This window comes from Ovis canadensis, chromosome 25 (genome assembly GCF_042477335.2).
Source record: "Ovis canadensis isolate MfBH-ARS-UI-01 breed Bighorn chromosome 25, ARS-UI_OviCan_v2, whole genome shotgun sequence".
NCBI lineage: Eukaryota > Metazoa > Chordata > Mammalia > Artiodactyla > Bovidae > Ovis > Ovis canadensis.
In genome coordinates, this window is record NC_091269.1 from 48,741,619 (window position 1) to 48,755,620 (window position 14,002).

General features: G+C 45.7%; 1 protein-coding gene across 1 annotated transcript in view; it reads left to right on the forward strand.

Moving 5' to 3' along the window:
- The window catches only part of LRMDA (leucine rich melanocyte differentiation associated), a 1,405,312-nt gene that overhangs the window by 27,129 nt on the left and 1,364,181 nt on the right, over window positions 1-14,002 (forward strand). Inside the window, exon 8 of the mRNA XM_069572198.1 lies at window positions 2,952-3,346. Coding sequence (XP_069428299.1) covers window positions 2,952-3,346 — 395 coding nt within the window. The remainder of the gene's footprint in view (window positions 1-2,951; window positions 3,347-14,002) is intronic.

Below are 14,002 nucleotides of genomic sequence, written 5' to 3' on the forward strand. Positions count from 1 at the left end.
AGTATGAAACTTTGTTCATTTCACTCAAAATCAAGATAATTGACTAAACGCAGTGCCTTCTCATTTTGGGTGGGCTCTTGCTTCGGTGGCATTTAAATCTGTTAACCTCTACATCCCTTCTCTTGTTTGGTGAAGACACAGGCTATTTTTGTTCTGGTTCTTCTAGTTTCCTGTTTTATGTTAGATGGTCCTATGCTTCAAGAAGTCTCCTGACATCCTGAGATGTGATGTCTTCCACTCAGGAGCACTTCTTAAATAAGTCTCTCCTCTCATTATGAGTGTTATTTGCCATGCCTGGCAGTGACTGCTTGCTGCTTTTAAGCCTTTTCCAGCCAATTTGAACCCTTCAGCATGGTTGACTTAACTCCCATCTCAAAAAGCTTCCAATTTACTATGAGGGTGGTCCAAACATATACATGGCTTATCAAGTTGGTGTTCTTAGTAAACTTTGGAGACTTGGTCTTCATCTCTGTGAAATAGGAGCGAGTTGTGATTTGTTTAGTTCTCCTGGGATACTGTAATGTTGTTGTTTAGTCTCTCAGTTATTTCCAACTCTTCTGCGACCCCATGGATTGTAGCCTGCCAGGCTCCTTTTATTTCCCAGGCAAGAATACTGGAGTGGGTTGCCATCTCCTTTTCCTGACCCAGGGATCAAACCCACGTCTCCTGCTTGGCAGGCGGGATTCTTTACTGCTGAGCCACCAGGGATGCTCTGTGATGTTAAGATCGTGGAATAAAAGAAGCTAATGGAAGTTTTGTCAGACATGCTGTGAGTGGTTGAATGCTTCATGGTGGTGACTCTCCTTAATGTTTGTTTGCTCTGTAGTGGAATTCTACAGAAGATAAAAGGGAGCAAATATTCCTCTTTCTGCAGGCTCTAACGCTCTTCTGGGACCTTCGACACGGCATCATGAAGTAGTTCTAGAATTTTCAGCTAGGAAGACTCATTTTGAAGCCAAAACATGATGATAGATAGCTGGCATTTGTTGATCAAGAATATCCACATTGTCATGTGCATATTTAAGAATTCCATGGCCTCCATGTTGGATGTCCTTATTCCTGGTGCAGAATGTGGTCCAGACTCTCCTTAAGAAGATGTATTATGCAGGGCAGGCCTCTGGAGTCTTAGTTTCCTCATATAAAGCATGAGGGATTTTGACTGAGTCTCTGCTAAATTTAATCCTTTGTAACCCATGAGGAAAGAACTCAGTTTCCACACTGAAAGCTCAGCCTCTGTGCTGCATATATAATGGAGGTCTTGAATGATTTTGATATGTACAAGGTGGGTAAAAGGGATAGGTTTTCAGGTGAGCACCATGGGCCTAGGGGTAAGTGTGAACATATAATGCAGAAGCAGCTGCTAATGGTGAGCAGCTGAGTGAAGTCCCTAGATTCTCCAGTCTCTCTGGAGAATCCTTTATCTCTGCTTGGAAGCAGAACTTAATTTGTTACACGAGAAGAGAGGTGGATCTTACGTAGAGAGGGGAGAGATTACCATATTGAACTTACAGCCCTTTAGTTTTTAGTCTGTATCTTCCTGGGTCAAAATTATTTTGTTGGAATCAGCTATTTTTTTCCTGTCTTTTCTCCCCATTTTATATCTTCCAGTAATGAAGTTACTGAAGGGTAGTGAACACAGGATATTATATTGTCAGCAACTGGTCCCCATTGGATAGGAAAGGGTTGAGAGATGACTTGAGAAATTGAAGGTGCCAGGGTGCAGGGTGACCTGTTTCACAGGTGGAGCCATATGAAAGTACAGCTGTATAGTTCTGTGATGGTCAGAGTATCAGTAATTCATAACCTAATTTTAACCGTTTTAACCTAATACTGAAGATGCAAGATGGCCGCCATATTCTTATTCTCAATTAGGAATCACAACCCCTTCACCCCCTAGGACACCTCTCATTCCAGGACGTCTTGTCTGTATGTGGAAGAGCGAAGTTTTGCAAGGCGAAAAGGATCAAGGCTGTAGCCTTGTAATGGGCTGGAATTTCTACTGAGCAGTTGAGGATGGGCTCCTTTTGTGGGAAGGCATCATGTATTGTGGCCCGCTGCTGTCTGGTCACTGGTTTGTCTTACTGGTTTTGGAATTAGTTGCCAGTCCTGCCTTCACTGCTACCTGGAAACATAGGTTTCAAAAACTCAGTGCTTGGAGCAGTGAGAAAGCCCTCTGACCTCCCAGTCAGAAATTTTGGGATCAAATTTCAGTTCAGCCTCCTAATATTTTGGCATACACTAGGTAAATAATAATAATAAAAGTAAGTGAAAGAATGCGTAAGGGAACACCTCTGCCAGCAGAATGGGGTTGATTGCCAGGGGCTCCCTGGAGGACAATCTTGGAAGCTCTGGCCACCCGTCGTTGCCCTGTCACCTTCGAGTCGGCTCTGTTCAGAGTTCGGAGGATGTTTTATACATGGTGGTAATAGGATGGGGTTGGCGGTCTGGGGAGGTTTTCTTGTCCAGCCCTATTTGTTCCAGCACCCTGCAGGTTGAATGCTGGTAAGTGCATCTGCTGTGTCTTTCCTGAGGTAATGTGCATAACAGGGTATTTGGGGGAGGGGGCACCGAGGCGAGGGAGCAGGAGAGCGGAGGGGCAGCTGTTGGGAAGGCCCCTGAGTGGGAGGCTGATTGCTGTGATTATATCAGCATGCTCTGACATTGGGGTTTTTTTTTTTGGACATCTGAATCCGGCCAATTTCAGTCCAATTTCCCTCGTGCGGGGATTAGTCTCCATCGTGCTAAGTGTACCAAGAAAGGGGAGCTGTTGGCAGAGTCCCTGAAGCCAAGTCCCAAAGCTGACTTGATCAGGGAAACAGCCACAAATGGGGCCGCCTTGTGTGAGGAGCGCGTTTCAAGTTGCGGAAGCAATCATTGGATCAGTGGCAGGGCTGTGAGCAGCTGGGTGATTTCCGTTGGCCACATTGTTTCTGTTCCATTTTTATTTCCAGGTGTCCTACATAGGCCAGGACTGCAGAGAGATCCCAGAGCACCTCGGCAGGGACTGTGGACACTTTGCAAAGAGGCTTGATCTGAGCTTTAACCTTCTGAGGTATGTAACCTTCGTGAGACAGACCAGGCCTGGGAGACCGAGGCCCCGTGGTGAAGGCCTGCAGATAAAAGCCAGACAGCCCAGGTTTCCAAAGGGACCCCAAAGGTGTGACTCTGCTTCACGAGGTCCTCTGGCTCCCTTCTTGCATCCACAAAACAGTGAGTGTGAGTGTCCTCTGGCTCACATGTGTCCCTATGAGGGGCCGTCAGTGTCACTTTGTTCTTGTCCTTCCTCCCTGATGCCCGTGCGTCATATTAGAAAACTCATGGAGAAGAAGAGAGAGAGAACCAGCAGGTGAGTTGGGGGCATTTAGGGATGCTTTTGTGGATGACCCCATTGCGCAAAGATTTGCTGAATCCAAGGTAGAGTGTCTGTGTTGTTCTTTTTTTTTTTTTCTTTGCCTTTTTATGAATTGAAACTTTAAATATTTGTGATGATGATTTCTCCCAGATGGTATTTCAAAGTAATTCCAATGCTGTTGGCATGGGGTAGGTGGGAGGGAAGCTCAAACAACTGTTCCAGACTTGGCAGAGAAGGTAAGTGTGATTGTCTATATTATTCCAATGGAGAAAACAGTTATTTCTTCCTAAAAGGTTCTGAATTGTGACTGGTTTGGGGACTCGAGGGAGGGAGCTGGGAGGTTCTTGGAAAGCAGCTATCAGTGGGATAAATTGGCAGGGATCCGGGTGGTGGCTTTTCCTAAGGAGATGGCTCCACACAGAGCTTTTTCCCAAGTGTCTCCTTGAGAGCCGTGCTGTCCTCTGGTAGAACAGACTGTCTCCAGGTGGAAGGAGAAGGAGGAGCTGGAGTCCCACCCCAGGGCTCTGGTTCTTTACTTCTTCCACAGTGTGGAGTCTCTTCTCTCCAAGGCAGGACACTCGGGCATTACAGATTCTAGAGAACATGGACAAAGCTTGGGGCTTTAAGGCACCAGAGGGTGGAAGGGACTTCAAGCAAAGCCAGCAGAGCTTCATGGGCTGGTGCTTAGGAGCTCACGGCTGTGCTGAGATGCATCGTCTGCACAGGAGGGGCATCCAGGGAATTGTGTTGGAAGGGAGTGGGCGCAGTGTGCTCCCTGACTCTCAAGGGGTTTGTGGGCTTCTGAGAAGACGTGGAAATGGAAAATTCACAGAGTAATACAGAGTGGTGAGAGGGTGCCAAATAAACTCTGACTCTGAACAAATGAAGGATGGTTTTTGGTCCCTGCCCAAGAAGGGGACAGAATACAGTCTCAACTGATGGTGCCTGAGTCACGTGTGCACCTTATGCAGCTCCCCAGAGTAGGCTGGGGCAGAAGGTTCTTCCCGTGTGACGGCCTCTGGGTGTTTGGGGCTCTTGACTCAGGCAGTGGCTGCCTTGCTGCTGGGAGCCCGGATGTGGGTTTGAGGAGGCTGCGCCCTGGGACGGGTCTGAGCAGTCACAGGTCATGGGACTGGGCTGTCAGGTCTGAGGAAACAGGGCCGTCTTTGTCACATTATGGGGCCCTGCCTCTCTGAGAAGAGGTTCTTGGCTCTGAGAGGCTGGATCTTTAAGAATTTATCATAGGAAATGATTGGGCCTGGAGGCAGGAAAATTTTGTGAGAAGGAGGTTGGTTCAGAAAAAGAAAAAGGAATTAAGACTTTTGTTAACTTTTTGTTGAGAGGAGAAGAGTTTTTGTAAGTGTCGAGTTTGAGGAATGATCTGATCAGGAACCTGTTCTTGCTTGTGCTGTGGTCAGTGTGTGAGTTGTAGCTGGGTTGGGGCAGGGATGAGCCATGGAGGAGTGAGGCCTCATGGAAGGGTTTATATTAGGACTTGGGTAAGCTGGAAGGAGTTACAGACCAGAATGCAGAAGAGTACCTCTGACTTGATGTGGTTATAGTGAGATTGACTCATCTTTGATGGTTTTACTTACCTAACTTGGGGGCAAGGGGAGGTGGCACTGTTTCTCTTGGGTGTTAGAGGAAGATGTAAGCTTACACACGTCCTTTGCCTTCAGTTGGATAAAAATTCAAAGATGATTGAGATGCTTATCTAATTCCTCTTTGGGGAGAGAAAGGGAGAAGGGAAGAGAAAGATCATGAACTTACCTACCACACAAGTGGGAATGTGATTCCTACCAGGCTGAGGGGATTGTCATATCCAGAGGAAATACTGCGGATCCCTGTCCCACCTTTTGTAAAAGGTTTCTTCCCAGCCCTGTCTTGTCATTTCCATGGGATTTGGCGGGGAGCATATCACCCTATATTTGCTCTGCACCTGGATTTACTGTAGCTCGTGATTCTAACTCTCTGCTCTGTCTTCTGTTCTCCCTCTTGGCAGCCTATCTGGTCCCATTCTCGACACCCCCTTCATCTCCCTTGAAGCTCAGTACAGCATTACTGTGTATTATGCCAGTTCAAAGTGTACTGGGAGAGGCAGGGAGGTAATTTTGCATGCTGGCATAGTGTTCTTCCTGATGTCTTCTGGGTACTCCCTTGCCCTGGGGAGTTTCTCCCTGGCTGTTCCTCTCCTCAGGATCAGGTCTCCTGCATGTGACCAGGTGCCCCTCTTTCCCAGCCACTTTCTCTGCTTTCCATGTTCCTGATCGTCTTTCCAGCGCTACCCTCAGAAACACAAAATTCTTCTCACTTTGTTATGTTTGGAAGAATCGCCCCGCTTCTTACAGGACATCTCTGCAGGCTTCCTTATCTCATCCAGAGAGTCATGTCAGGGTGTTGCCTCAAATAGACCCATAGCCCCTAATACAAATTTTGCTACTCCTATAAATCACAGAATCAGCTGCAATCTGTTTGTGCTTTAGACTGAAGCTTGTTTTTAGGCAAGGAGTTCTGCTTATTCATTTAAAAATATTTACTAGTACACATGACATAATTTTTAGAAGGAACAAACCTGTAACGAATGAAAAGAAACTCTCCCTTACATATATGTCCTTTGCTTCCTGGTTCCCACCTGCACTGGTAACTACTGGTAGTTTTGTCATCCTCCAGAGTTAGTCCATGCATATACTAACATGAGAATTTCTTGTGGGGCTAGATTTGTATTACTTCTTGCCAAGATGTTAGTTAAAAGAGAGGCACTAGGCTTCAGTTAACCACTCACGATCAGGACATCCTTCTCTGTTGTCTTGCTGTTAATTCAAAGCCATTCACCATCATCATTGTTCATTTCGTTCATGAAAGTTTCTGCTGATTTGCTCTATGGCTACCCATTCATGCTGGAGGGGAGGGTGGTTATGGATTTATAAGCTCTGAAACATTATTTTTTCTTTCCATTACACCTCAGGATCTTCTCTCCTGCATTAGCTGTGAATCCATCCCTCCCTCGATTGGGTTGTACAGTAGTAGACTGGTTACTTCTCTATGCAAAAAGTCTTGGAAACTGAGGCTGTCTTGCTTCTGTGACTCTGTCCTGGGAGGATAAAAGTCCCTGGACCCAGTATGTTCCCTGACAGGTTGGAAAGAGAAGCAAGACAAAGGTCCAAATAAAATTCCTGGCTTCCTTAAAAGACTCAGATATACCTACTCTCTCAACTCGGATCTCATCCTTCCTGTTATGACTGGATGAAACCCAGGTGAGCCACAAAGACAATGAACTGGGACCAGCTCTCTGGACACAATTCCTAGGGGCAGGTAGGGTCCTGCCATCTCCCCTGTAATGGCCACAGAGGGTTTAGGAAGCTTATTAGGTAACAGCCAAGAGGAGTGTGTTGTGTCCCTTGCACTTGGATGCGTTAATGATCATGTATCCATCCAGTGTTTATAGCTACATGAGAGTGTACTTTAGATTTTATTTTTTGAAGACAATCTGCTAAATAGTAAAACCGTGGTCAGTATAGAAATCTTGGGAAAACCAGAAGGGTATGACAGAAACCCTCTTTCAAATTTTCACTGATAATCTTACCACCCAGGAAGCTCCATTGTTAACATTTTATTGTCTTGGGTGTTTCCTGATGCCAAATATCTTTAAAATGATGCTGTTGCTTACACTGTGTTGGAAGCATATTCCCATCTCAATAAATACTGCATTACATGTTTTAATGGTTTCTTATTTCTTCACTTCAGTCGCTCAGTTGTGTCCGACTGTTTGTGACCCCATGGACTGCAGCTCACCAGGCTTCCCTGTCCATCACCAAGTCCCGGAGCTTGCTCAAACTCATGTCCATTGAGTCGGTGATGCCATCCAACCATCTCATCCTCTGTCGTCCCTTTTTCCTCCCACCTTCAATCTTTCCCGGCATCAGGGTCTTTTCCAATGAGTCAGTTCTTCACATCAAGTGGCCAAAGTACTGGAGCTTCAATTTCAGCATCAGTCCTTCTAATTCTTATTTCTTATTGTTGGACATTTAAATTGTTTCCAGATTTTTACTGTTATAAAATCTCTCTTATAAATTGCCTAGTGATACTCACTGATGAATATCTCTGATTAGTTGTTTGGGGCAAATTCCTGGGGACAGAATAGTCAGAAGGCCTTGATGCAGATGGCAAGTTGCCCCTGAGAAGTGATACCAATGTATGCTACCAGGAACATTTGAATATCCGTTGTCCCAAACTCTTCCTTTAACTCTTTTTTGTTTGTTTGTTTGTTTTTTCCTTTTACTTCTCTGATCAATACAGAGAATCCTCTGCCATCACCAGTCTGGTTCCTTGATCAAGGAAAAGAGAACTTGGTAATAGTATGTTGCAGTTTTCATCTTGGTTCTCCCTGGACTGGGAAAGGACAGTATTCTCTCTGGTGGCCCATTTCTCTCTCCCATGGGCCCTGAGTAGGTTGCCCACTGAGCTTGTGAACACAGTGGGCAGAGCAGAGTTCCCACGGCACACAATGATAAACACACCTGTGTCAATATGACAGTGAAATTGAGAGGGCTTAATTGATCTATGGAAACAGGAAGCTTACATTTTAAAAATGATTGGCAGTTGCATCTTACTTAGCATCCCTCTGGTAAATGTACTGGACGGGAGAGTTGCTTAGGAGATGTCTTAGGTGAGAGCTTGCTGCTTCTCTGACTTTGTCAAGGATGACAGTGATGACTGGGGAGCTGGGCAGCTCCAGTAAAACTGTGGCTCTGTTCTTCCCACCAGGCAGAGCGGTGGACACTGGGTGCACTGTCAGAGCTTTGAGGATGAACACACCACCGCATCGATGCCTGGTTACTAACAGCTGGGCAGCACTGGGCCTGTTAGCTTGCTTCCCAGTTGGGAAAATGGGCAGTGTAATGAAAAGAACCAAGGCTTTGTGCTCAGACCATCCTGTCCTGAAATCTTATGACTGTCTTTCACTAGTTGTTTAACTGCCCTTGGGCTAGTTACAAAAATATTGAATGTGTAACTGTATAAAGTGGCGGTTTAGTCACTCAGTCATGTCCGAGTCTTTGCGACCTATGGACTGTAGCCACCTGGCTCCTCTGTCCGTGGAATTCTCCAGGCAAGAATACTGGAGTGGGTAGCCATTCCCTTCTCCAGGGGATTTTCCTGACCCAGGGATTGAACCTGGGTCTCCTGCACTGTAGGCAGATTATTTACCATCTGAGTTAGCAGGGAAGCCAACTGTGTATAAAGTGCATAACACAAATAATAGGTCTTAAGTAAGCGTAGCCACGGTTAGTTCTCAAACATGGCACTAGAGAAGCTAAAAACCCACCCTTGACTATCCATAAGGGCCAGTTCACTCTCTGATAGTCACTGGGATTCCTCACAAACATTCAAGATTTCCTCTTTCTGCATGTGGTATGTTTGCACACCTTTGTACCCTTTGGTATGACCAATGGGCAGAAACTTTAAGAGCCAGCACATAATTTGCAACTTTCTCTTCTGCTTGCTATGATTGTCAGTCTTGGGTTCTGACCATAAATGGCCAGAATCCATTGCTGATCTATGTTGGACATAGATTGTAAATGAGAAATTTGTGTCGTAAGACAGAATATTTAATACAGCATAGCCTAGCCTCTTCTAACTGGTACAAATACCTGGGTTTGCCAACTGTCTGACATTGCATAGGCTAAACCCACTTTATCTTACACACATTTTTCATCATTCCCAACTAGAAGCATTCCTGTGTTCAAATTACAGTAGGAATGAGTAAGGGAGAGTTCCCTGCCTAGACTCTTAGGAGAACAGCTCAAAGGGCATGCTCTGTTAGTATTGGGTCTTCATCAAACCATTTCTTTGCCATCAAGGGCCTTGTTCATATTTGTTTTGAAAACCCAAATATAGTGGTCTTACTTGGGGAGCTCACTGATATTGGAGTGGGGGTGGCAACAGAGCTCTTGTTGGTGAGAGTTGAGAGGAAGAGATGATGATGGGACAGATAGGGTTTAGTAAGAGAAACGGTTGGTGAATTTTCACAATAGTTCTAGGGTCTTGATAAGCCTTGAGTGATTAAAGGAGGCAGGGTCTACATATTAGAAGCCGTGTTCTCTCTGAGCTGGGCAATGCTATGAAAAGTAACCCCCGGCTCCTGCCTTTTTTTTTTTTTGGTTCTAAAAATATCATCGGCCAGTCTAGTGTCTCTAACTACCAGCCGGACATACAGTCAAAAGGTGAAGTGGAAGATGAGCTGGCAGGTAATACTTAATGTCTCAGTAGCAAGACTCATATTTCCTTGACTTATGGCACTTTCTGAAGTGACCTTTGTGACTGTGCGTACATGCTTAGTTGCTCAGTTGTGTCCAACTCTTTGTGACCCTTAGGACAGCAGCCTGCCAGGTGCCCCTGTCCATGGGATTTTTCAGGCAAGAATACTGGAGTGGGTTGCCGTATCTTCCTCCAGGGGATCTTCCCAAACCAGGGATGGAACCTGCATCTCCTGTCTCTTGCACTGCAGGCAGATTGTTTACTCTCTGAGCCAGCGGGGAAGCCCTTTGTGACTGTGTTATTACCAAAAACAGCTTCAAGTAAAACAGGGAGGGAGGGAAGATGGTGAGGGGAGTGGGTAGCAGGCCACTGCAAAAGAGGTTTATATGGTACTTTCCTGCCTCTCTCCCCACAAAATGTCCTGACTTTGCAGATTTCCACCCATTGGCCAGAAAATGGGGGTATTGAGCCATAGAGTATAAGCCCAAGGTGGGGAAGTGGTGGGCAATTGGTGAGAGTTGTCTGAGAGGACATGGGGCTTTCCCGAGGTTCAGCTTTCTTAGAGATGGTGCTGCTCCATGCAACTATGACTTGCAGTGTGGTTTAGAAAGGGCTTTCGTAAACCTTGTCTCCGTATTTCCTACAGGGCTGCCTCCAGGATGAGAAATTCCGAGACATTTTAAGTGAAAGCCTTTTATTTCTCATCTCGCCCATTTAACTCCTTCAGAATCTTGGGTTTATTTTTATTTTTTTTCTTATTTTTTTTAACCTCACGTTGTGGCATGTGGGGTCTTGGTTCCCAGACAAGGGATCGAATCTGTACCCCCTGCTCTGAAAGTGTGGCATCTTAACCACTGGGACCAGAAACCCAGAATCTTGGGTTTGCTTTCTTGTAAAGTTTCTCTCCCTAAGCTGTTTGGAGCTTGGGCCCTGCCTGCTGCTCCCTCCTCCCTCTGCCTTGCTCTCCTCTGAGGTCATCGTTATGCATGTGGTGATGCTGCTCTGTGCTGTCAGGGTGGCAGCTGGGGGCAGTGGTGATTTGAGGGAATAGGTGGGGGGAGAGACAGGTGAGCTTAACCCTTTCAGACTCTCTACTCACTGGTCTTGCCTCTTCTAAACCATGAGGTTCTATCGCATTGATGGGGTGAGCATTTAGTGGGTGAGGCCTGGAGTAAGGCCTCACCTTACTTTGGGTGAGGCCAAAGTAAGACAGCTTTGGACCAAAGAGCCTTCCCGTTGCCATGCCAGCTGCACTGCGTCGAGGAGGACCTTTGAGTCCTGTCAGAGAGAGCTTCATGAGAGAAAGCAGCCCTGTAGATAAGTACCCAGAGGTGACTTGCTAGGTTGTGCAAAGGAGTCCAGGGACAAGGGACCAAATAAGTGATACCAGTCATCATGTTTATTTTCTTATTAACACAGAACTGGTGTCATGGAGTACTTGCTACATGCTAAGTAAGGCTGGGCAGAACACCTACTGGGTGTCAGCTCATTCAGTCTTTCCACCAGCCTTTTCCATATGGAGCCACTGAGGCCCAGATAAAGGAAATCTCCCTCAGACCACACTGATGGTTAAATGGGAGAGCTGGGATTAAATGGCTCCTGTGGTTTGACTTCAGCTTTACAGTTATTCTAGATTGTTCCTCATGATTTAAATCAGTGTTTTCTTTGAAGACGAGCAGTCATTTTCCCCCCCTGGAGGGGGGTTTGTTTTTTAAAATGACAAATGACCTATAGAATTCACAGTAGCAGGATCAGAATGGCTCCTACAGCTCCAGGTTGGAGCCCAAAGAAGCCTTAGAGCTCTGTCTGTCACATTTCCTTCTCGCTCCAGTTTCTCCCAAGCCTTCCTGATGTACAAAGACCTTGTGAGGCCTGGGTTGGCTGGGAGTTGAGGGTTCCGAGACCTCATCCCCTTTATCGCCTCCACCTCCCCTCAACCCTGGGTGTGCCTTAGACGGCCACGGCCACTCTCAGGGGGAGAAGCGGCTCAGCATTTGCCGTGGCTCTGCTGTCGCAGCCTCAGGATGAAGAACCTTGAGACAGATGGCTATGTGCATGACTTTTGGTTCTGGAGGGAAAAGAAGGGGTGTTGTGTGTGTGTGTGTGTGTGTGTGTGTGTGTGAGTGAGTGTGTGTACACGTGCACGCCTGCGTGCGCACTTGGACTTGCACTCACTTGCATGCACACAGGGACTGCCATGTTGGTGATTTCAGCTGTTCCTGCCCCTTTATGATGAAAGGGGAGCGATTGCGCTTTTTTGCTGGGTGTCTGTGTTTAGTTGCAGGGATGTGATAACTACAAATGCTCCCTGGCCGAGACTTTCCCCATAAAAGCTCTCTTCTGTCCCAGCTGCTTTCTCTTCGCCTTTGCACTCTCACCCTCATCAGTGCTGCAGCACAAGGCCGCTCAGGACTTTAAACGAGGGAGAGACATACACACATGCTCAGGTTTCCTTTTAGAGTTTAAAGAAAAAGACACCTCCTCCTCCAGACCCATCATTATGGGGATCAGCTATGTGCCCCCCACCTTTGCACCACCTCCCTTAAGCTCCTCTCTGAGTTTATACAGAACCCAATTTTGCAGTCTCTTGGGTGTCTGCTTTTTCTCTGATTCTGAAGAAATAAGAGACGGATAGAGCAGGGAAGACCGACAAAAGAGCTTTTTTTTTTAAAAAAAAATCCCTGAACCATTTTTGAGATAAAGCAAGACTTACTAAAAACAATTGGAGAGGAGGGTGGGGAGAGGGGGTGTTAACCCCCGCACACACACGGGCTGTATTCTGCAGCTGGAGAAGTGTTTTAAGAAAATGCACCATTGTTAAAACTTTTTTTTTCCCCTGATGGATTTATTTATAAGGTAGAGAAATATTTTCCCCATAATTGGGTAACTCTTAATAGTAGCAATTGCATATTTATCAGTGTGAGGGGCTGTTATTAATGTAACTGTCAGACCCAAACACATTTCTGCATTAAATCCATTTAGTATGTGCATTATTCGGGCTCGAATGTCACCGGGACATCAAAGCCCTGTAGGCATGGAGAGCTCAGTGCCCTGCTGTGGCTGAGGAACAGGCCCTTGATCAATAAATGTAACATGTTAATGCAGAGCAAATAGAATAAAAGATTTCTTTGACAAGACATGAAAAATCACCTTGTGGCAGCTGGCATGTGATGCCGTTTCTGGGGAGACACTAGCAAAGTTGATCTGACAAGTAAAGAGGAGAGATGATGGTTGTAAGGTGCTTTTGTTTCAAACTTCTTTCTTGACCTGTCAGGTTTTGAAGGCGCCTCAATGGCTCTTTTTTGTCATGTGAAAATTGTAGTCTTAGGTAGTTATGAAGCAGTTATCTCTTCTCAAATTGTGAATGCTGCTGTTTAATTGATTCACTTAGCATTTGAAACTGTCACGCATTAATAATTGCAAAATCCTGTAGATACTGCGCGAGTGTGTCATGCTTAAATGTGTAGTTATCAGAAAATTAATATCCTTAATGAACCGGTGCTTTCAAACTAACATTGCATGAAATCTCTTTTGCCCTTTCATTTGCCAAAGCCACATCCGCCAGTTTGCCGAGAATCACCTCTCGACAGTTTGGTTTCTTGATGCCCGACAAATGCCAGCTTTGCTGTGGGTACATCGCATGCTCAATGACAATAAATATAGTAATTATACTGGAGTTAGTAATTAACATAATTGTAGTCAATTACGACAAATACAGTGCAGAGCTAAATAAATGAGAGGGGAGAAATTAGCAAGCTAATTGATTTATCTGTACTTGGCTTTCTATTACAACTGGCAGGGCTGTTTTTCTTGGGGTGGGGGGAGAGGAGGGGCAGAAATCCCCACAAGGATTGTTTACAAATAACTGATTTTGTTTTGAAGTTGCTTTGTCTTTTGACGTGTTATGCATCACCCACCCCCCAACTCTGCTTACAAGGAGAATAAAAGGAAAGAAAAAGAGAATTTAAATGCCAAGGGAACATTTTGTGAATTTAGCTACATCCAGCCGAATGCTGCAGCTAAGAGGAGACAGGATTTAGCTTTTGCTAAGTCTTGAGGGGTTGTGTTTTCTTCTCGGCTATTGTCCGGGTAAAAGAAAGTTTGAGCGTGTGTGTGTGTGCGCGTGTGTGTGCGTGTGTGTGTGTGTGTGTGTATTCACAAAATCTTGTCTCAATCAATGATGCGGTACTTTCCTGGAAGATACATTTGGGGATTATATGTGCGTGTTAATTTGCTCAGTTTTGTGCTGCTGGCTTAGGGTAGGAGGAGGTGGACGTATTTTACTTGGTTCAAACCCACTTGCTCTTGTTATGCTTTTTTCTTTGGGTGCTCAAGGAAGGGACAGGGAAGGATTGGCCAGTGTTTCTGGAGAGGCTAGGGGAGGGGTTCCAGCAA